The 21,115-nt window shown below is 40.5% G+C and overlaps 1 protein-coding gene across 1 annotated transcript; it reads left to right on the top strand.

Moving 5' to 3' along the window:
- Positions 1-201: 201 nt before the first annotated feature.
- si:ch211-225h24.2 (uncharacterized protein LOC564539 homolog) lies at positions 202-20,642 on the top strand. Its single transcript, XM_051960828.1, has 4 exons — positions 202-644; positions 9,507-9,563; positions 16,621-16,736; positions 18,813-20,642. Exons 1-4 carry the CDS (start codon positions 558-560, stop codon positions 19,249-19,251), a joined length of 699 nt encoding a protein of 232 aa, XP_051816788.1. The 5' UTR covers positions 202-557; the 3' UTR covers positions 19,252-20,642.
- The last annotated feature ends 473 nt before the right edge of the window (positions 20,643-21,115 follow it).

Consider the following 21,115-nt stretch of genomic DNA (forward strand, 5'->3'; position numbering starts at 1 on the left):
AATTGTCCTCCACTTTTCCCCTGTTGTTTTTCTCCTGTTTTCCTTCTTCCTCAGTGTACACTTCATTTCAATGTGAATCAGTTACATTATTTTGCATGAATGCGTAGCTCAGCTCTTGCATTGGCCGGAGATGAGACGTACGACCCCCTTCCTCCCTCCTGCCATGGCAACTCCAAGGAAACTTAGCAGGGGGATGTGGGAGGGGCGTCGCTTTGAGGTCCAGGTGGTCTAGGCTGCGTAAAAACGCACCGAACGCACGCCAAAGTCTTACGAAACCAAATCGTGTAGCGTCATCCAGCTCCTGGCACCTTTATGAATGAGCTGTTTTTCAGAGAGAAGAGGGGGGGGAAAACAACTTGTGGATTTGGTGCTGGAGGAAAAAATAAACAAAAGGAGTTGAACGCGCTCGGCTGGTGCGTCGCTGCGATCTCTCCAGAAGGCGAACAGTTGGACTTCAGCTTCTTTTGCTTTTCTTTTTTTTTTGTTTTCAAATTTAAGAGCCAAAATAGACAGTTTTGCTTTCCAGAAGACTGTCTGCTTCAGCGACCAGTGGAGATATGTTTAAGAAAACCAAGAGCAAAGTGCTGGTGGATTATGCGTCAGAGGAGGACGACATGTCCTGGCACTATCATCACTCCTACAAGGTAACAGAAAGGAAATAGTGTAATCTGTGATGAAAAGACCGTAAAAAGTGGCAATGTGTCTTAATGATGTCTAACTCAGCTTAGATGGATATTTTTTTTTTAATCAAGTCTGGTGGTTCAGAAATGACTAATAATGAGACAAGATGCCAAAAATGAATATCAAACACATGCAAAGGTGATTTAAAAGTCAGTTTGGCATAAAAACCGGTTAAAATCTCCAACATTTCTCTGGTTCCTTTTAAAAAGAAAACAGGAAAAGCAAAAAGAAGGGGGGAGCAGATGGAGGAGGAGGAGGACAAGTGTCAGGTCAGCTGAGGAGGAAAAAGGCCAAAAGGTCAAAGAAGGGACAATCAAATGTAATTTACACTGCAGGAGTGTAAATGGGACTGTTTTCTTTGCTCTAATCCACACAGGTGTATAACAAAGTTGTAGTATGTGTTACTTAAAGTACAATATGAGGAGTCAGATTGTTTTATTTCAAACTATAAAGGTTCTGACTGAAGAGGCAACAGCTCATAAATGTCTCTTTGTGTTTTACTCCTGTGTCCCGGTGTGTGAGGTCTGAACAGCCTCAGTATCGGCTCTAACAGCCAGCTGGAGTCTGTTACGCTGTTTGGGGGATGAAAATGTGGGAGGAAAGGCATAAGAAATAGCAAGGTGACATGTTTATCTGTGGAGATAGGTGTAGTATAGTGGCTCTGTAACCTGCACAGCCTGGTTCAGGTTGCTAAAAAAAGCTGAAATAGAGCAGGTTCCAGGTGTTTAGTTAAATGCAGGAATTCTTGTAAAAGTAAGAGGAGGATATTGGGTAATCTCCAAATATCTGGAAAGGTAAACTTAGTAAATCTAAACGTTTTTTTCTTTTCTTTCCTTCCTCATAAACGCTGGAGTCAGAACAATGTGCTATCGTCATACTTTAGGTACCTTATCAGCTCCTGGTATTCATGATAAAAAGCTTTATTAAATGGTGATGAATCCCTGTTTTATGGAGAGATTTATCTTCTTTTTAGATTATGTGGAATGAATTATACTAATCAGAACTCTGGGGAGCTGCACACTGGTGTGGTGGTTAGCACTTTCACCTTGCAGCTAGAAGATCCCCAGATCTTTCTGCACGGAGTTTGCATGTTCTCTCTGTGCATGGGTTTTCTCCAGGTTCTCTGGCTTCTTCACAGTCTGTGACATGCTGAGGTTAATTGGTGATTCTGGATTATCTGTAGGTGTGAACACGAATGGGATTGTTTGTCTCCATATGTAGTGGAACGAGTTACCAAACTCTGTTTCATCTGCAGAGTTTAAGAAAAGACTAAAAACCTCAAAAAAGAACACATTTGCACTTGACAGACTGCGAAAAAAAACCCTAAAAATCCTAATACATCTGCACTGCCTGCAGAAACCAAAGTCCTATTATCACACCTGAACTTGGTTCATGGCTCTTATCCAGGTTGTTTTCTCCGGACTAGATCCTTGCTTGTGTTATATCTACTCTCAAATGGACGTTGCTTTGGATAAAATTATTGGATAAATGAAAATTGTAGAATTGTAGCCCTGTGATAGACTGATGACCAGTCCATGGTGTCCCCTGCCTTCACTAAGTCAGCTGGGATAGACTCCAGCCCCCTACAACCCTAATGAGGATTAAGCAGTGTTAAAATGATGGATGGATGGATGGAAGAACTTGGGGAAAGCTGCTCCTGTACAAGAACTTGCAAAACTATGAATTTTTGGGGTATTTTTTGGGATGATTTGCTTTCCTAAAATGCATTTCAGAGTCCATAGTGTTTTGCCTTACAGCTCAAATGCATTATAAGCATCTGGGAATATGAACCAACACCACTTTCCAACATTTTTCATCCTTTGTTGTGATAATGTTGAGATCTGTGACCCCTGGCTGGCTTTCATTGGTCCTTCTCAGCTCCATCCTGGGAACCAGCGCATGTGGCCTTTACGTCTGCTTCAGTTTGTGCGTCTGTTTCCAGCAGTGGCCAGAATTACTTGCTGGATAAGAGCAGATCCAGGATCAGCGCTTCCACTTCTCCTCAGGATTCCTGGGAAAATCATCAGGGAGGTCTCCTCGAGTCGCCATGGCAGTAAAGTACACCCAGGGGTTAGAGGTTAGATCATAAAATGTCGTAAACACAGCAAGGAGGCAGAGCAGGGATGCAGGATGAAGACAGGATTAAAGTTATGATAGCCCAGTCTGGAAATGCAGCTTTTTTTTCTCCTTCCCGTTATTCAAACTGAGGCTCATACACACGAGAAACAGGAGCCTTTTTGCATCAGGATCCAGCTTCTGTTTGAATTCTTCTCGACAAAGTTGAAGTTTTTAAAGTTCAGACATGTCAGACTGTTTCAGGAAAAAGGCTAATTAACTTTCAAGCTGGAGGAAAATCAAGGATCAAAACAGGGCTGTGCCTAAAAGGGAGCGCTTTTTAAAAAATCTGACAGTTTAGTAAGAATTATTCAGGACTGCGAAGCATGTAATGGTAAAAATATCGTGCATAATCTTTAATAAAAAGAAAACGCTAATGTAACTAAAAGGTACTTTTATGAGCTATCAATGTGGCAGTTTTCTGGACTGAGTTGCAGCCATAAAGGTGCCATGACCACTGAGTTTGTTGGAGTCAGAACACATTCTAAAATCATACCACACATTTTTTTCTTGATTTTGAATTTTTTGAGTATATAATTCTAACAGATGCAGCTATATGAATCTACATGTACTGTCTAAAAACCCTCTCCCTGAGACTCCAAAACTATAAATTTGTGATGTTTTCTCAATTTTATTTAGTATTACAGAAATCCAACCATGAAAACATTGTAGATATAACCCAGCTAATATCTTTAGACGTGCTTTTAATGGTGCAGATTTGTCAAAAGTGTGATCAGATATAGATATAAAGAGCTCATGGTTGGCTAATGACATTGTACATCCTGTTTACGTCCTCTGAGGATGGTAGTCTAGATAGGTGAAGCCCTTTGTCTCAGACACTTCAGGAAATGGTGACACATGTCAGATGCAATTGTCCAGACACATTCTTTTTGTTTGTTTTGTCAAAGCAACTGTTGAAACCTCAAATACATACAGCTTACTATCATAGAACTCAAAGAAAAGCAGTAAATGTTCATGCATGATCAACTAGAGTGAGTAGCGGTTTCATCTCTGCTAGAAAGGTGACTTGAACAACAATCAAAATTGCGTTCATATTTCGCTGACAAAACACCAAAACATTAATGTAAAAATACTGCATTTAAAGTAAAACATACTTGGGTAAAAGTAGCAGCGAAATGCAGTTAAAGAATTACAGTAATAGTTTTAGGTTGTGATGTGCTGTGCTAATGTGGAATTTAGTCAAAATCTAGAATAGCATTCCCTTCCTCCCTCCACAGCTGCTTTCTCAACACTTACTCTCTGCTGAAGCTGTAATCAGCTGTAAAGGTGTGGGTGTCTGGTGGTAACACACCTGAATACTTAAATAACACGTCTTCGTGAAGTGGGAGAAAGAAAAAACTTCAGACGCCCTCACATCAGAATCATGAAGCCACGAAGAAGATCAGAAAGTTGAGGCAGACCTGATCCCCAGCTGAAGGGGGAGAGGTTTAAGACAGCGGAAATAAATGTTTGCTCTGTTCACTTTAAACCATCACGAGACCTGATGCCAAACACGATGCTGAGAGACCTCTGTCACATTTTGACTCACTGTGGGCTCATTTTTTTGTAAAGTCCAGCATCTTTAATTAAACAGTGTAGCAGATTTAAAGTGACTGCTCACGCTTCACAGGATCAGAACGTTTGTTTTCCTGTAAAAGAGAGGCACAGGTCACCACTCAGTAGCACACATACAGGCATGTAGTCTGTCTTTGCTGAGGCAGGCCAAACACAATGAGGATGAAACTCTGCGGTAATTATCATTAAAAAGAAAACTTTAAAATCTAAGTTCTACCCACTGAAATTAAAATCTAAATTCACTTAAATATCATTAAGATCATTCATTTGAGCTTTTATGAAGCCTTAAACAGCTAAAACAGTATTTTATGGCTGCTAAGTCAACAATTAGAAGAGAGCGTCACCACTTGTCGTTCCGTATCAGAAGCTGTCCGACTCATCACACATGTATCATTTATCATCTATCGTCTATCGTCTATCATGTATCATGTATCATTTATCATTTATCATCTATCATCTATCATCTATCATTTATATCTATCATCTATCATCTATCATCTATCATGTATCATTTATCATTTATCATTTATCATCTATCATCTATCATCTATCATCTATCAGGTATCATGTATCATTTATCATGCATCACTAATTAATGACCCCCTGCTACAACAGACAAACTGGAACCATATGCAAGAAAATACAAACTATAAGGCTAAAGAAACACAACCCCCCCCCCAAACTGACAACAAAAGTAATATTCACATTTTGAGAATGTTCACCAAAATAAAATACAATATATTCAGTTATTTGCTGAGCTACAACAGCACAACCACAACTAGAATAGAATAAAAAAAAGGGATATTACTGCTGTTGATATTTATCTGTTTACATTATTAATCTGTTTTCATTTGTGTTTCTTATCGACTTTTTGTTTTTGCAAACAAGTCCTGCAGTTCAGCTGAAAACTGACAGGTTGTGCCAATATGGTTACAAAATATATTTAATGTAAAATTTAATAAAAATATACATATAGAATAAAATAATTTTAATGAAATTTCACTTCTCTAAGTTTATATCTATATTAGGCACTAAAAAATGGCAAATTTTTAAAATGCAATTTTACAGAATTTCCTTGTTTTATAAAACTACAGATAATTTCAAGTAAACTTACAGAACAAAAAGCCTTATTTACAGGTTTACATGAAATATTTTTACAGATATTTGCCATTTATTGAAAAAAAAAGTATGTTTAAAGGTTTAAAAAATTTAGGAAAAAATGTTTTTGACTTTAACCGTACAAATCTTCCTTGTTTTGTGAAATTACAGATGATATCTAGTAAACCTGCAGAAAATAGTATAAGTTTACATGTTCACTGACTGAAGAAAGCACAACAAAAAACTGATCAAACCGTCAGCTGTACATAATGTCCACATTAAAAATCTGTATTTTCACAAATAGCAATTTATTCTTGCATGATATGTGACCATAAATTAGAGTTCAATTCACTAAAACATATAATTTTGCCATTTATTCCACAATTATATATTATCGCAAATTATTTTATACTAACATTGCAATATTCTACAATTTTTTACATTTTTTTTCTTGCAACCATGCTGCTGGATTGTCACCATTATTTTTTTTACAGGATTTTTACTCTTTTTTTTTTTATTACAGTGTATACTTTTAAATATCTTCTACTGTGGTGTCATCTATTGGTTAATATGTTTGGTATTTTGTGTTTAGAGTGTGTGGCGTATTGTTGGACTATAGTAATTTTCTGTGATTCTAAGTGTGACGGGTTTGGGAACACAGAACTGAAATTTACACACAGATACAAGGGAGGAAAGAGAAAGAAGAAATAACCCCCCGAGGTGTGAAATAGGAACCTTGTTTTCTGTTGTCAGGAGTGTTTTTTTCCCCCTAAAATATCACTCTTTCTCCCTGAATCTCCTCCCCCTTCCCTCCCTCCCTCTGTGCTACAGTTAATGCTTTTACGCTCTTAACAGTAGTCGACGATCACTGTGTGAGAATGAATGAGTGTCTTTGATCGGCTCCGGCGGTGGAGAACCAGCAGACTCTGCTCAGACATGTCCAGCCACCATGGAGTCGCTTATAAGATCTTATAAGTTCTTACTGCTTTGATCATTTTGCAGGAATTCTGGCTCAGTGCTCTGAGGCTCAGCTGCACATCTGATGACTTGTAGCTGCCGTATTCTTCCTCGTGATTTAATGCCTATAAGTCCTCCGGGGCCAACTGCAAGTTTCCGAGAATGATTAATATTAGTCAGAAATGTACTTAAAGGTTTAAAACATTGAAAGTAAAACGGTCCGAACTGAAATTATGAGGTTATGACATCCTCTAGTGTAATAACGTTTGGTTGCTAGAGGCTCATTTTGCTGGTATATTTGGTCTTGAACACATCTGTCTAAATGTAGGATAAGAAGCTGCACTCAGCCAGGAGAAAAAACAATATTCATTCCTAAGACAGGCATAGCACAGCCTCAGAGATGGAGAAACAAAGGCAGACAGATTTAGTTAAATAACTTTAATGAAATCTAAGAAGAGTGCCACTTATCCAGGTTGTTTTCTCCTGACTAGATCCTTGTCTCAGATGTACGTCGCTTTGGATGAAAGCGTCTGCTGAATGAAATTGTAGAAAAACAGGCTTAGGCAGTCCATGCAAGCAAACAAGCCCAAAGGGGTACAGTGAGCCGCTCAGAACAGATATTGGTAGAGCTGGAACATAAGACCGGGACCAGGTGCAGAGTCAGGTTGCAGGTACAAGTGACTGGAATGCAATGGCGTGAAACAAGGCTGAAAGTCTGGAAAGGAACGGTGGAAATGACTGGTGTGAATACTGAGGGGATGACTGAGGAGTAGGTGAGGTGTTTTGGGGGGGAAATCAGGCGACTGGAAATGATGAGACAGTCTGGAGGGAAGCTGGTGGTCACGTGGTTAATCGGGGATCAGTAAAGACCCCCAACATTGTAGGGTGAAGTAAAGCAGAAAAGTGGGTGAAAGGAACAACTGAGGTAGTAACGGGGATAAAAGCTATCATCCCTATGGCTTATCCTGGTTTGTAGTACTCTGATTTACAGGATGTTGGTAACTGATGTTGGCCAACAGTGTTCCACCACAACAATTCCACCTGTCACTATTTTGAGTGAACACCAAAGCCACATCTTTTGCTTATTTCCTACTTAAAGCACTGTGAAACTTAACTCGCATCGAGAATCAGTGTTATTGAGTTTTTGTCAGCGTTAAAGGAGTGTCTAGTGGATGTTGGACTCCAGCAGGGTCGCCCTTTGACACCAATCCTGTTAGTGATATTTATGAACGGAATCTCAAGGTGTAGCCGAGGTGGGGAAGGGGTCCAGTCTGGTGACCTCAGAGGGGCGCCTCTGCTTTTTTTTTGCAGATGATGTGGTTCTCTAGCTTCATCAGACCGTGATCTTTAGCATGCACTGAGGTGATCTGCACCTGAATATGAAGCAGCCAGGATGTAAGGCAACACTTCCAAGTCTGAGGACATAATTCTCTCCGATTGCTCCCTCTTGGTTGGGGGTGAGTTGTTGCCCAAAACAAAGCAGTTTAATTATCATGGGATCTTCATCACGAGTGACAGGAAAATTGAATGTGAGATGGACGGACGGATTGCGGCAGCATCAGAAGTAATGCAGGTGATGTACTGGACTGGTGAAGATGGAGAAGAGTGGAAATGCATAGTTCTTGATCAGTCTACTTCCCAACCCTCATCAGTAGGGTGAGGGTGAGCAGCTCCAAGTTGTGATCCAAAGACTGAGATAGGTGATACAAGTGGTTGAAATTGGTTTCCTCTGTAAAGTGACTGGGTTGGACATCCAGGAGTAGAGTTGCTGCTCCTTTATGAGCCAACTGAGATAGTACAGGTGTCGTGAGGATCCCTCCTGGGCATCTTCTTTTTGAAGTTTTCACGGAGGGGACTGCAGAGTAGACCTCGAGCTTGGTAGCAAAATTACATCTCATCTGATGGGGAACATCTGTGTATGTCCCAGGAAAAGTTGTTAAACCTTGCTGGGTAGAAGGAAGTCTGGAATGCCCTGCTTAGAGCTGTGCATTCCACGAGCTTTGCCTCGTTTTAGCCCTTTCCAAAATGCTTTTCAAGTTGTAATTCCTCCTAACTTACATTACAATGAATGTGCAACCCCAAAACCACTCACTTACATAAATGGCCCTCTGTATAGTCAGGAAGTGTGGCTTCATGTTAATATAGGTTCCTGGTCAGCAGCAACCCCTGATTCCTTATCTTTCTTGTTTGTCTGTTGGTGTTACAGTGGCACAAGATACGAAAGGCCAATTTTAAGCTTATTAAGCTTACTTAGGAATAGGATTTGTTCCATTTCTTGAAATATGTCATTCCCCACTAACTCTATGTTTATTTTAGCTTTTTAAAAAGTTGTAGATCTTTGAAGTGACGCAAACTTTAATCATTCATCATTTGAGAAAGACTGAAAAAAATATAAGACGACTGGATTGAAAATTATATTCTGAATGATTCTCATGGATTAGGCCTAGTCTTAGATTTAAACCCTTTTTCAAGGGAGATCTTCCAGGACTAGACTTAATCTGAGAAACTTTAAATGTGCAAAGTTGTAGGATGCAGGTACATGATGTTGTTTATACTGTAAAGTTATTGTCCAAATCTCATGGCAGTTTATTCCTAGCCAAGTTAAAGCTGGCTCTAGTCCAAAGTGTCATGTCTACATGGTTTAGATTTTTTTGGTTCATCATGATGTTTGTCATTGTCTTTATTATTGGATATGTGGCAGTTATTAAAACATCAAATAATAAGAGCAATAACAGAAATATTCCACAAAGGATATATTCAAAATGGAAAAAAGCTTGAAGACAGAAACACAATGGAACCAAAATAGAACTGTTAAATCCAAATAGTGTTGCGCACGGTTAAGGCATTAGGTCAGGGGTTTGTTTTCACTTTCTTTTGTTCAAATCTGCCCTCAGAGCTCGGTGGTTTCCCCCCATCCTCCATCCATCCATCCCTCCATCCCTCCGTGTTTATGTTACGGCTCTAAAACGGTTGCCTCCTCTTTCACAGGAAGACGTGCACACAGTCCACACAGTAAAAAAGCATTTAGGGGTCGGTATTTGTGCTAACTCGCCGCCGCTGTGTGTGTTTGTGTGTCTCAGGACAAAGACATAGAAGGAGAGGAAGAGGACGAGGAAGCCGTCACCGCAGCGTCCAAGGTAAACAGCGACTCGGACGGAACACAGACACCAACGCACTATCTGCCTCTAAACATATACTCAATTTACACTGTTTGACTTGTGACAGTTACCCCTGAAAGATACGTACTCATCCAGCACGCTCTTATCTACTCTCACATGCCCACAGTGTCACCAGTTAAGGCGACAATCTTACATCACCACTGACATCCATATGCTTCAGGTGACCTCAGTGCTCTCTAACTGTACGCACACTTCAAGTCTCTCAGGCAGTTTCTTCTCGACACCAAAGCGTTGGACAGTACAGCTGAGGTGAAGCAGGCCGGTCAGAGGACTGTCATGTTTATCTGTAAACACACCAGCCTTCAGCTATCATCCCCAGCCTTATCCTTCACCTTATCACTGGAAAACTGTCTGGTTTGTTGTTACGCCACATGTGTGTGTGCATTTATACTGTTATCCTTATCATAAGACAGACACGTAGGAACTGAGGTCATTTTGACCTGTCGGTGTGCTTTTGGTGTCAGTTTTTAATTCCCGCTATCATAGTTTGGTCCTCTCTGCTGCTTTTGTTGGTGCTGCAACCTTGGATCTTTTACTGGAAAAAATGTAAAATGGAAACAAAATTTGGAACGTTTCATTCATTTTTTTGACACAGAAAAGCTGCTAGTCCAAGGCCTCAGGTAGCAAACTCAATGCTTTTCTTTCTCATTCACAACTGAAGAGACTCAAGAAAGTCAAGGACTTAAAGAATAATTCAGGCTTTTTTTTTCCCTTGTGTCATATTTTTACTCTGTAAAGAACATGGCTGAGTTATGTAATGATCAGTGTCTGTCTGTCTGTTTGCAACATTACTCAAAAACTGACGCATTTCGATGACGTTTTCAGGGAAGGTCAGAAATGACAAAAGGACCAAGTGATTAGATTTCGGAAGTGATGTGTCTTACAGTCTGGATTCATGGATTTGTTAAAGACTTCTGTATCATTGCAAGATAGCGGCACAACGTCACTGTAACTATGACAACAAGTGAAGAGAAAACATCCATGCATTATCTATACACTACTTAATCCTCAGTAGGGTCATGGGGGGCTGGAGTCTATCCCAGCTGATTGAGGGTGAAGACAGGAGACACCCTGGACAGGTAGCAGTCTGTCACAGGACTACATATAGAGACAAACAATCACACTCACATTCACACCTACGGACAGTTTAGAGTTACCAATTAACCTCACCATGTTTGTGGACTGTGGGAGAAAGCTGGATAAAACCCATACATGCACAGGGAGAACAACAAACTCCGTGCAGAAAGATCTCAGGTCATGAACCAAGGACCTTCTAGTTACAAGGTGAAGGTGCTAACACCACGTCACTGTGCAGCCCTCAGTCCGAAAACATGCTCAGGTTATAATTGGCAACTCTAAATTGTCCATAGGTATAATTGTTTGTCTCCATATGTAGCCCTGTGATGGACCGGTGACCTGACCCTGCCTTCACCCTAAGTCAGCTGGGATAGGTTCTGGTGTATAGATAATGGATGAATGGAAGGAACCTGATTTTGTGACTTAGCGACCTTAGAAGGACTTTGCACACAGATGTAGTGACGGATGTTCAGAAAGCTGCCGCAGCCCAAACTTCAGTCCCCAGATCTCCCCTCAGTGGACTGTTGGTGGTTTAAAACTGAGTGTTTCAAAACAAAACAAAGGGAAGATATCTTTAAAGGTTGTCTGTGGTTGGGATTTTAAGGTGTACAGTAAATTAGGCTAAAGTCGGAATGGAGTTTGTTTCCACTGATGCTCAGCCAGATCAGCTTCATCAACATCATCATCCCTGTAAACTCAGTAAATAATGGTTTTATGATGCAGGCTGCAGAACATGTGCCCTCTGTTTGTGTAGGTGATTTTTGCCTCATCATTCTGTTCATGAGAGATATGCATCATCTCATAATCTGTGCTGACAGCAGGTCTTTACTCAAAGGTGTAGCCGTGTCTGAGCTCATTTGAGTGGACACAGCTTGAGTGCAAACCTCACACAGGTGATGTATTGTCTTTAAACGCCGGCTAGCTGCAAGCTTTATGTATAGCTGCTGTAAGGGACCTGCTTCACAAGACATATTTCACGACCTGTCCTGTTCGTGAGGGTAGGGGTGGCTGAGCCGGAGAAGGGGAAGGAAATGCGGCATTCTTTCGAGGAGCTGGCCTTTTTGGACTGGAACAATCACCGTGGAAGAAAAACAAGGCTGAAAATAGCCACAGACTGCTTGGACACTGTGGAAGGCTGCAATTCTTCCACCCTCGGCCGTTTTATGCTCATATTAGGACACACAAAGTGCACATGGAGTCCAGGAAGAGGAGGTTACCTGCAGCTGGAAAAAGCTGATGACATTATGTGGCAGTTTCATTCCACAGAGCTTTATATTGACTTTTACATAAAGAAAAAAATGTTAAGCAGTTCTTGACAGACATCCATGATCCATAAAGGGATCAACTGATCCCTTTATGGATGGCTCATTCAAACAGCAGATGAATAAGGAAAACAATTCTGACAATTAAATAAATAAGGCGAGGGAAACATTTGAGCCGCCACCAGTGACACAAAGAGTTTTATACATCTTTCACTAGTTTGCCAGATCTAAATGAACTAGAATTAATCCTTGATAGCTTCAATTCATCCGGCAATTCTTTAATCCCTCAGTTTCCATCTCAGAGGTATGGATAGAAGAATTTAGCGCAATAAGAGCGCTATTGTTCCTTTGAGCGTGGAGCTGTAGGTAAAGCTCCCCCACAAAGCGAGCCAGAGAGCTGCTCGGTTTACCTTTTTGGCCGGAGAGATTACTGGTCATTGAGCTGCTTTGGATCTGGAGGTTAATGCTGAGGAGAACAGTGAATAGGCAGCCCTCTGTATGTGCAGGCATGCATGCGCGCACACACACAGCTGGAATTCAGCTACATGCACGCACACACATATATAGCTACACACTGAGAGACTCCATCTGTTTTGACATCTCTTGTTTCTGTTCTGCAAAGCTCGAACTACTGCAAATCTGATCCAGTTCACACTTGATGGCGCGCAGACACACTTGTTTCATAGTTGGTGTTGAAATAGCTGAGATTAGGTTTTGAAAATATTTTTTCGACAATAATAAACTGGCAGCAGATTTGCCCACAGGCATGTTCACGATGATGAGATGAATGTTTTTGTTTTTCCACTTATCAGCAAAGTTCCTGCCTCCTACCAAAGTCAAATCTATCAAATGTGACATGAATACGAGACTGATCATGAGTGTTTGCATGTGTGTGTTAAAAAAATGTAGAGCTTGTGTTGCCGATGGGACCGAGAGTTTTGCAAAAGTTTGTTTTATCTAAACTTTGAAATTCTGAAGCTTGACCTGGTGATAAATCCTATTACTCTGCCAAAGAGTTAGGTCTTCTGTCCGTCTGTGTGTTAGCAACATTACTCAAAAACAGATTGACAGATTTGGATGAAATTTTCAGGGAAGATGAGAAATGACAGAAGGACCGAGTGATTAGATTTTGGCAGTGATGCAGCTTATAGTCTGGATCCACGGATTTACATCAGCTGCCCACTGATGATCACATGATTGTGATCCTACGACAAATCCACCGCTGTGGACTTATCAGGATTTATCCGTCAGGAACAACTGACTAAATTGTGGGGGTGTTTCTGAGTCCCATAAATTCCTGCCACCTGCTACATATTTAGGTGATGCGATTTGGTATCTGTACATGCATAACACACACCTGTGTTCAGCACAAGGTTTGTAGGTACATCTACACTAGCGTTCAAAAGTTTGGGGTCACTTTGAAATGTCCTTATTTTTGAAAGAAAAGCATTTTTTTCAATGAAGATAACATTAAATGAATCAGAAATCCAGTGTACACATTATTAATGTGGTAAATGACTATTCTAGCTGGAAACGGCTGGTTTTTAATGGAATATCTCCATAGGGGTACAGAGGAACATTTCCAGCAACCATCACTCCTGTGTTCTAATGCTACATTGTGTTAGCTAATGGTGTTAAAGGCTCATTGATGATTAGAAAACCCTTGTGCAGTTATGTTAGCACATGAATAAAAGTGTGAGTTTTTATAGAAAACATGAAATTGTCTGTGTGACCTCAAACTTTTCAATAATGGTGCATATTAAATGGCCACATGTTGCCGGGATTTCTGATCATCAATAACTAATAAACAAATGCTGCATTTAAAAAAAAAATAAAATGCTCTGACATTGCCATGTGGGGGAATGAACAGCCTTGGCAGATAACTTTGCTCTCTGAGTGCTTTTCTAGTTATAAATGTTCCTGTTTGCTTTCATAAGATGACTGCTTTCATATCCAGCTTGTTGTTTGCTTGTTGTTGTTGCACCCGCTGGTCCTGAACATACAGGACGGATGTTTGTTGTGAACTACATAGCATGAAGCTGTGAACTGAATTCCTCCTCCTTATGTAAAATATAGAAACAAAAGGAGTTCAAAGGGGTTATCAGGGTTGAACCCATTCATCAAATAATGCTGTCTGCACTGGGAATGTACCACAAGGCAAGGGCAGGCACGGATGTGAGTGGGAGTAAAGATCATGACTTAGAGAGTTGACATTGGGAATTCTTTGCAGGTGAGAAACAAAACGCTGCTCCATGGTCCCTGAGTAGCGCTGTATCCATGCTCTGAGGAGGAATTCTGATAGACTCCCTTCAGAGGGAGTGGAAGGCCTCCCACTGGAATGTGCCAAACATTACAGCCAAGTCAGTGCCACTCAACTTTTTTGTCCAGACAGCAATAGGACATTTTCTTTTCTGCTCCTACTTAGCATTAAATTTTCCTTTAAACAACATGTGAAGAGTTCTTGAAATACACTTAGGGTTTGGTTGAGATTAAGGATAGACCAATTATTGTCCCGGTCAATTATTGTGGCAGATATCTGGCCTTTTTCTGAGTGTCTGATTTGGTAAATTAAATGCTCTACTTCAGGTCTGATGCCACAATCCTCCTCTCTTTGTCTGCCATCTCAGAAATAACTCTCAAACTGAAACTACAAAAACTGAACAACAAGCTGTTGCCACAAACCAGGAAACAACTCTAGCAGTTAAGTTAGAAGGCAGATTGAAACAGAGTCTGGAAAACTTTCATTAATAAAGCTTTAAGATCTGGACCTCAGTGGGGAATAAAAATGATTGAACAGTGAAATATTAACCCTTTAAGCTTCAGTCAATTCCAGCCGTTTTCAGTACAAAAAATCGCTAATATTCTATTTTTAAATAAAAAAAAATTACGAAAAATACGGGGAATATTGGACGGGCATCGCGAGGTGCATTTCCTTGAAAACGACCGATTCGTGGATTTTATACCGACTTCAGGACATGTTTTAGACAAAATAGTTTACTGGCTTGTGTTGTCTGGATGTAAAAGGTTGGATTATGGCCGTTTTTTGTGGAATCTTTTTTTTTGTGTGTAATAATGAACCCGGAAATGTGAGTCGCGCTGTGTGCGTTGAAGCCGTGTATAGAGAACGGATGGATGAATATTCGTTTTTGTCGGACAAATGTGTTTTTCTCACCCGCTGTGGTAATCACATCTGAAAGTGGTTTTTAATCACTCCTATTTCTATTTTACATAATTAGTCATAGGCATCCTTATTAATAAAGAAGCCTAGTTATGAATTAAAACATTACATTGAATGTATATCAGTTCCAAATTGTTATTTGACCAAAAAAAGACAAATAAAACAAAACCAACAAACCCATATTGGTCAATCTTTTGTTGGGATGTACTTACAGTAAGGAAACACCTTCAAAATATCCCTAGAACATCAGTCACTGACATGAACTTATGTGAACAGATGCTTAAAGTTATGGCAAGGAACATAAAATAAGCACCTGTGCTTTAACCACCAAACTACTGATGCATCTGTTTGTTTACACTCACTATCATCAAATATTCTGTATTCAACCCAAGAAACAGTAAGAGAAACATTTAATATAACTGTAAAGAGTTGATGACTTACAGATGAAGCTGGTTTGTGGACTTCATAGCACAGGATTAAGAAGTTTGATGCTCTGTGATTCTCACTCTCATCACATAACAGGGAAAAGATCTTCCTGAACAGTACTTCCTGTTCCTGTTAGCTCACTTCCTCTCTAGTGCTGCTAAACTGCTGCAACCACCAGGTGCTACTAAAGAACATAAAAGCTGACAATAAACTGATTCCAATACAGTACCTACTATAGACTTTAGACTAACTTGCATATGTGAACATGGACACTACATGCATGGAGTAGCTGTTATCATTAGCAGTTAAAACTATTAGCCAGTGCTATGCTTCCTGTTTTGGTTTGCATGCAGTCATCTGAGGATGAAATTTACATCACATGGACCCTGCAGGCTCTTGCAAAAACACCAGACATAGCTAGATGGCATTATCTTGTCTCATTTGTATTTGAAACTTTAGCAAAATTGAGCTTCATATTTAGGGTAAATCAAATTGACTGTGTGCAAAGTCTCCAGACAGACATTCTGTATCATCATTGGTTACAGCACAAACAACAAGATGTGGAAAATAAGAAAACATGTTAATACACTTTAGAGGTGTTGGTAGGCCTTTGCTAGCAGGTTAGCTCTTTCCCGTTACCAGTCTCTGTACGAAGCTAAGCTAAGCTAATCCTTGGTTTACTGTGCATAGAATGGCAACACTCAGAAAAGAAATGAAATTTTCTACTTAAAAATTTTTTATTCCTTCTGACCTTTTGCTTACTTGAAAAAGAGAGGTTTGAAATTATACATATGGATGGAAGGATGATTTAGATTCGAAGAACATTCTTCATTAGTTCGGAGGCAACACAACCCGTAACAGATTCTCCAGAAATCTATCATCATCATCATCAGTCTGAACATATGGCTGCTTTTCTACATTCCTGTGAACCTGACTTTGTGGAGTCCTCCTCTTCTGGGAGCATAAATTACTCACAGATCGCATCAGAGATAACGAGCTAACATGCAGCAGATGAGGGATTAACTCCGCAATTCAAAGTCAAATGTTCTCGTGTCTGCCTGGTTTCTGTCAGGAGGCCAAGGTGAAGAAGATCATGTCCAAGAAGGAGAGGAGGGAGAAGAAGATGTTCTCCTCCAAAGATGACGAACATTTCTTGTTGACCGGAGTCAAGCTGGCTGATCGCAGAGGGTGAGGTGACGCACTTCATGACAAATCGTGACAAACTAAAAAGCCCCAAAATTTTTGCACTTGACTGTTGGTCACAGCTGAGTCAATGATTGCTTTATTTTTCTGAGTATCTTGGTAATGTCTGTAGATTCTCTGCCATCCAGGTCTTAGTAATCCTAGGAGCTTCAGTAAAAAGCAACTGCACTTTTCTTTTATATATATATATTTTTTATCATGTCTTCTGGGAACTTAAAGGAGAAGTTCAGTTGCTTTTTGCTAAAACTCCTAGAATCTGGTTAAGACAAATGGTGTATGCAGGGTGTCCCTAAAGTCTGGACTCATTGGTACATCATTAACTATAGTTTTTGCCTCCACACAGTAAATATGGCTTTGTCGAAAGAAGAAAGAGTTGAACTGGTATTTCTCAGTGGATGTGAAGGATGGACATATGGAAAGACAGCAGATGGATTTAATGAACGTCATCCAAGGAGGATTCCACTTGGCTTTTCCACGGTGGCGAAGGTGGTTAAAAAGTTTAAAGAAATGAGCAGTGTCATGGACAAACCCCGTTCTGGACGACCAAATGAATCAGCAGAAACTAAAGAATTTCATGCTAGCCCCAAAAATCCACTTCCCTAACCCTACCTTTCAATATCTCCATCCTTCACATCCACTGAGAAGTACAAGTTCAACTCCTTCTTCTTTCAACAAAGCCATATTTAATCTGTGGAGGCAAAAAATATATATAGTTAATGAGATTTCCTATGAGTTCAGACTTTAGGGACACCATATATTTTCCAATTAAGACATGCAGAATGAAGTGATTTGGATTAAATATTAATGTTAAGCTTATATTTGCTTGTTTTTGATGATGACACCACGTGATGCATCTAAGGACCATGCCCATAACCATTCACTTTTTACAGTTTCTGGCTTGGATAAACAGTTCAATTAAAAGAAGAAACAGCATTTCTTTCAAACAGTGCTTTGGGTTTCAGGAGATTAACAGGTAGTCTTGCTAACCTATCCATCCATTCATTGTCTATACAAGGCCGGGATGCAAACTGGTGATCTCCTAGCTGCAAGGCAAAAATGCTAACCACCAACCACTGTGCAAGCCCTTGCTATTCTAACTGCTTCAATTTTAACAATTTTGTGTCAGAAATTAAAGTAGACAAAACGACAATGCAAGAACAGCATTTCATTCTGCAGAGAATCATCAGCCAAGTTTGCAGCTCCTTTCAGCTTCAGTGGGACTTCAAGCTCATTGCTTGTGTCAGGCTAACAATTTTACTGTTTTGCTCCAGTTTTCACCATTTCACTGTTCACAGTAGACATCTGTTTCCAGCAAAAAGAGCTCTGCAGAACCGGTACACTGCCTGCTTAGTATCAAACTGATAGTTGAACATGGCCTAGTATTTAACAGCTAAAGAGACAAATATTTCCCTTAGGAGTTGGTTGAGGCCAAATAGAGAAGGGATAATGGATTTACGTACACTATGTAGACAGAAGCACGACTCCAGACGATAACTACTAGCTGTATTTGCTAACACTTTCACCCTATCAGAGGACCTGTGTCTCTATGGGATACCAAAGTCTGCCATATAAAGATGATGATAAGCCAGTCTTGTATACACAACATGCTTTTGCTGTGTTCAAGTGGCAAATATCTGCTCTCTGTTCTACTAACAGCCAGCAAAATGTACTCCACAGATCTTTTCTGGTTTACGTCACATCAGGAGAGCTGCACTTAGCAGTCATCACTGGTTTAAGTGTGTGAAGAAAAAACATTTACACTCCTGACTAGAAATAACTGAGTCACATCCAACCACTTGTGTTTGTTTACATGTAAACTGGAGCTCTCATTTGCCAGCAGTCATTAACATTGAGACGCCTGGAGGAAGCGGAACATGCATGAAGAGGAAAACCTCGATTAATCTGCTGGATCTGACAAACAACCAGGAATCCCCGTGTAATGGCTCATTGTACGGGGAATTTTCCAGTGTTGAGATGTCTGATACACGCCCAGCCGGTGTGTTTATGGTTAAGATGCAGTCATTTAAAGTGTTTTTCCTTCATCTTTGTGTTTCCTCAAAGGTCTCACAAGAAAATCAAGGACGATGAGAAGGAGAAGGAGAAGAAGGACAAGCCAGAGAAGGGCCACTGTTTCTGGGAGAGTGTAACCATGACGATGAGACAAATCTCACCCGCCAAAAAACTGGAGAAGATGGAGGGCTGGGAGCCGCCACACTTGGAGAACTTAAACGAGACTGTGACTGATGAACCGGTGGTGGAGAAGAACCAGAGAGGAGACTTGGCGGTGTCCCTCCCCGACTCCCTAAGCGTCCCATTGGAACTGGCCTCATGGGGAGGCCGGGGCTTGGAGGAGGACTCCTCACGCTACGCTAACCTGTCAGACTCCAAGGATTCCACGGCTGCCGTCAGGTGGACGGCCCGAGCCAAAGTCAAGCTGGCCGGCATCAGCAGGATGAGCAGAGGGATCGTGTCAGAGGGCATGTGGGAGGGATTCAAATAGTAGCCGACTCTCCTTGTCCGTGAAGATCTGAACCAAATATCTGCTTGTTCCGTCGTCAAATGTTAAAGTCGACACGGTGTTGAGATGCTGTAGTGAATCCCTGAATATACCACATGAAGTTTTTTTGTTTGTTTTTTTAGCTTTGATGTCAATTTTTATGAATGAACTTTTGATTCACTGGCGTAAATCTCAACAAATGAAAGCCTTAAACTACTGTACCATTTTAACTGTGATATCCACTGGCCTGGCATTTAGATATTTGATATTGCCAAGAAATAAGAAGGTTGATTCTCGTGTAATTTTTGTGGCTCTCATAGTGAAACGATGAAGAATATGCAAACCTGCTACTGAAGACTGTTCCTGTTGGTTTTTTCCCTTCTTTTCTGTCTATGCAGTTACAGCATCTGAGCGAAGAATGTCTGAAGCCTTTAATTTATATGTCAGTTATGGGCTGTGCAATCAGGAAATAGTTTGTGAAACACCTTTGGGATCTAGAAAACCAGCGTGTGTTTGTGCCTATGTTAGTATGAGTGCGACAGAAAAAGATTGGTTGAACCACAGCTGGCTTTACAGAGATGTCCAGTTTTCCTGTTATACTGGGACTGATGCTGTGCTCATGTCATCGCGGAGCTATAATCAGAATTGTGACTTGCAAACTGCTTTTGGCATCCAAAACATACAGTAATTAAAATGCGGCACTTATTAACAGAGAAGAAAATAATCTTCTTCAATGTGATTAAACACAAATTTAATGGATATATTGTGAATGCATAGTATTTTAATCCTGAAAAATGAACGCCTCTGATATAATCATCTTCTCCATCTCATATGACATCAACACGGCAAAATGAATGCAAAAAAAAAAAAGATTGTTTGACTCTAATGCTGAATAAAAGCCAAACTTTGTATATGGAGATGGTTTCCTGCTCCAAGCACCAATGAAGTGCCTTGTATCAATAAAATGACATCTTATGTTTGCTGTAAATTTGACCTAAACTGACTACAATCCTGTCCAGTTTTGGTGCAAATAGTTGGTCTACCCAGCATGCACCTGTGCTGCACCAGCTTCCTGGTTTCCAGTTATAAACCAGCATCTCAGGATGACATTAACATCACCAGCAGGAGCAGCAGAAGTCTTGTTTATTTTGTACATACTAGATAGAACTGAGTCAGTGGAAAGTGATTTCATTCCTACAATGATTTATTTTTTAGGTGAATAAGAAACTTAAAATACCCTGCTGTTTGTTTTCTTCTTTTATTTCCGTTTACTGAATTTGTTTGATACTGAAGTCAGAGGTGAACACAGATGCAGCTCCACTGATAAGGACACCTGTATTTACTCACTGAAACGCTGAGTCACATTTTCTCAACAATAAAGATCTTGTCTGACAGTCTGGCTCTACTTCTTTCAACACTTTGCTGTTTTAGGTAAATATACAACTTGATTAACCAGACTTTACCCTCAACACCCGCATGGATTTGCCTGGTACGGTCCACCAAAAGCAAACTTTAGAAACAGGACGACCAATTTCAAAGCGTCTACACCGAGGCGTTCTGTGGGGGGTAATAATAATAATACTGGATTAGATTTATATAGCGCTTTTTTGGCCACTCAAAGCGCTTCACAATGGATCCATTATTCATTCACTCACACATTCTCACTCTGGTGGTGGTAAGCTCCATTTGTAGCCACAGCTGCCCTGGGGCAGACTGATGGAAGCGTGGCTACCAATCCACACCTACTGCCCCTCCGACCACCAACATTCATACACATTCATACACCAGTGTGAGAGCAGCACTGGGAATATGGGGCACCGGGCTGATTGATACGAGCCATTCGGTCCCTGTAGAACCAAAGTGAGAG

This window comes from Acanthochromis polyacanthus, chromosome 16 (genome assembly GCF_021347895.1).
Source record: "Acanthochromis polyacanthus isolate Apoly-LR-REF ecotype Palm Island chromosome 16, KAUST_Apoly_ChrSc, whole genome shotgun sequence".
NCBI lineage: Eukaryota > Metazoa > Chordata > Actinopteri > Pomacentridae > Acanthochromis > Acanthochromis polyacanthus.

Coding starts and splice junctions, on each gene's coding strand:
- si:ch211-225h24.2 (XM_051960828.1), top strand. CDS start 558: ATGTTTAAGAAAACCAAGAGCAAAGTGCTGGTGGATTATGCGTCAGAG. Junction 9,564..16,620: donor CCGTCACCGCAGCGTCCAAG/GTAAACAGCGAC, acceptor GGTTTCTGTCAG/GAGGCCAAGGTGAAGAAGAT. Junction 16,737..18,812: donor AAGCTGGCTGATCGCAGAGG/GTGAGGTGACGC, acceptor GTTTCCTCAAAG/GTCTCACAAGAAAATCAAGG.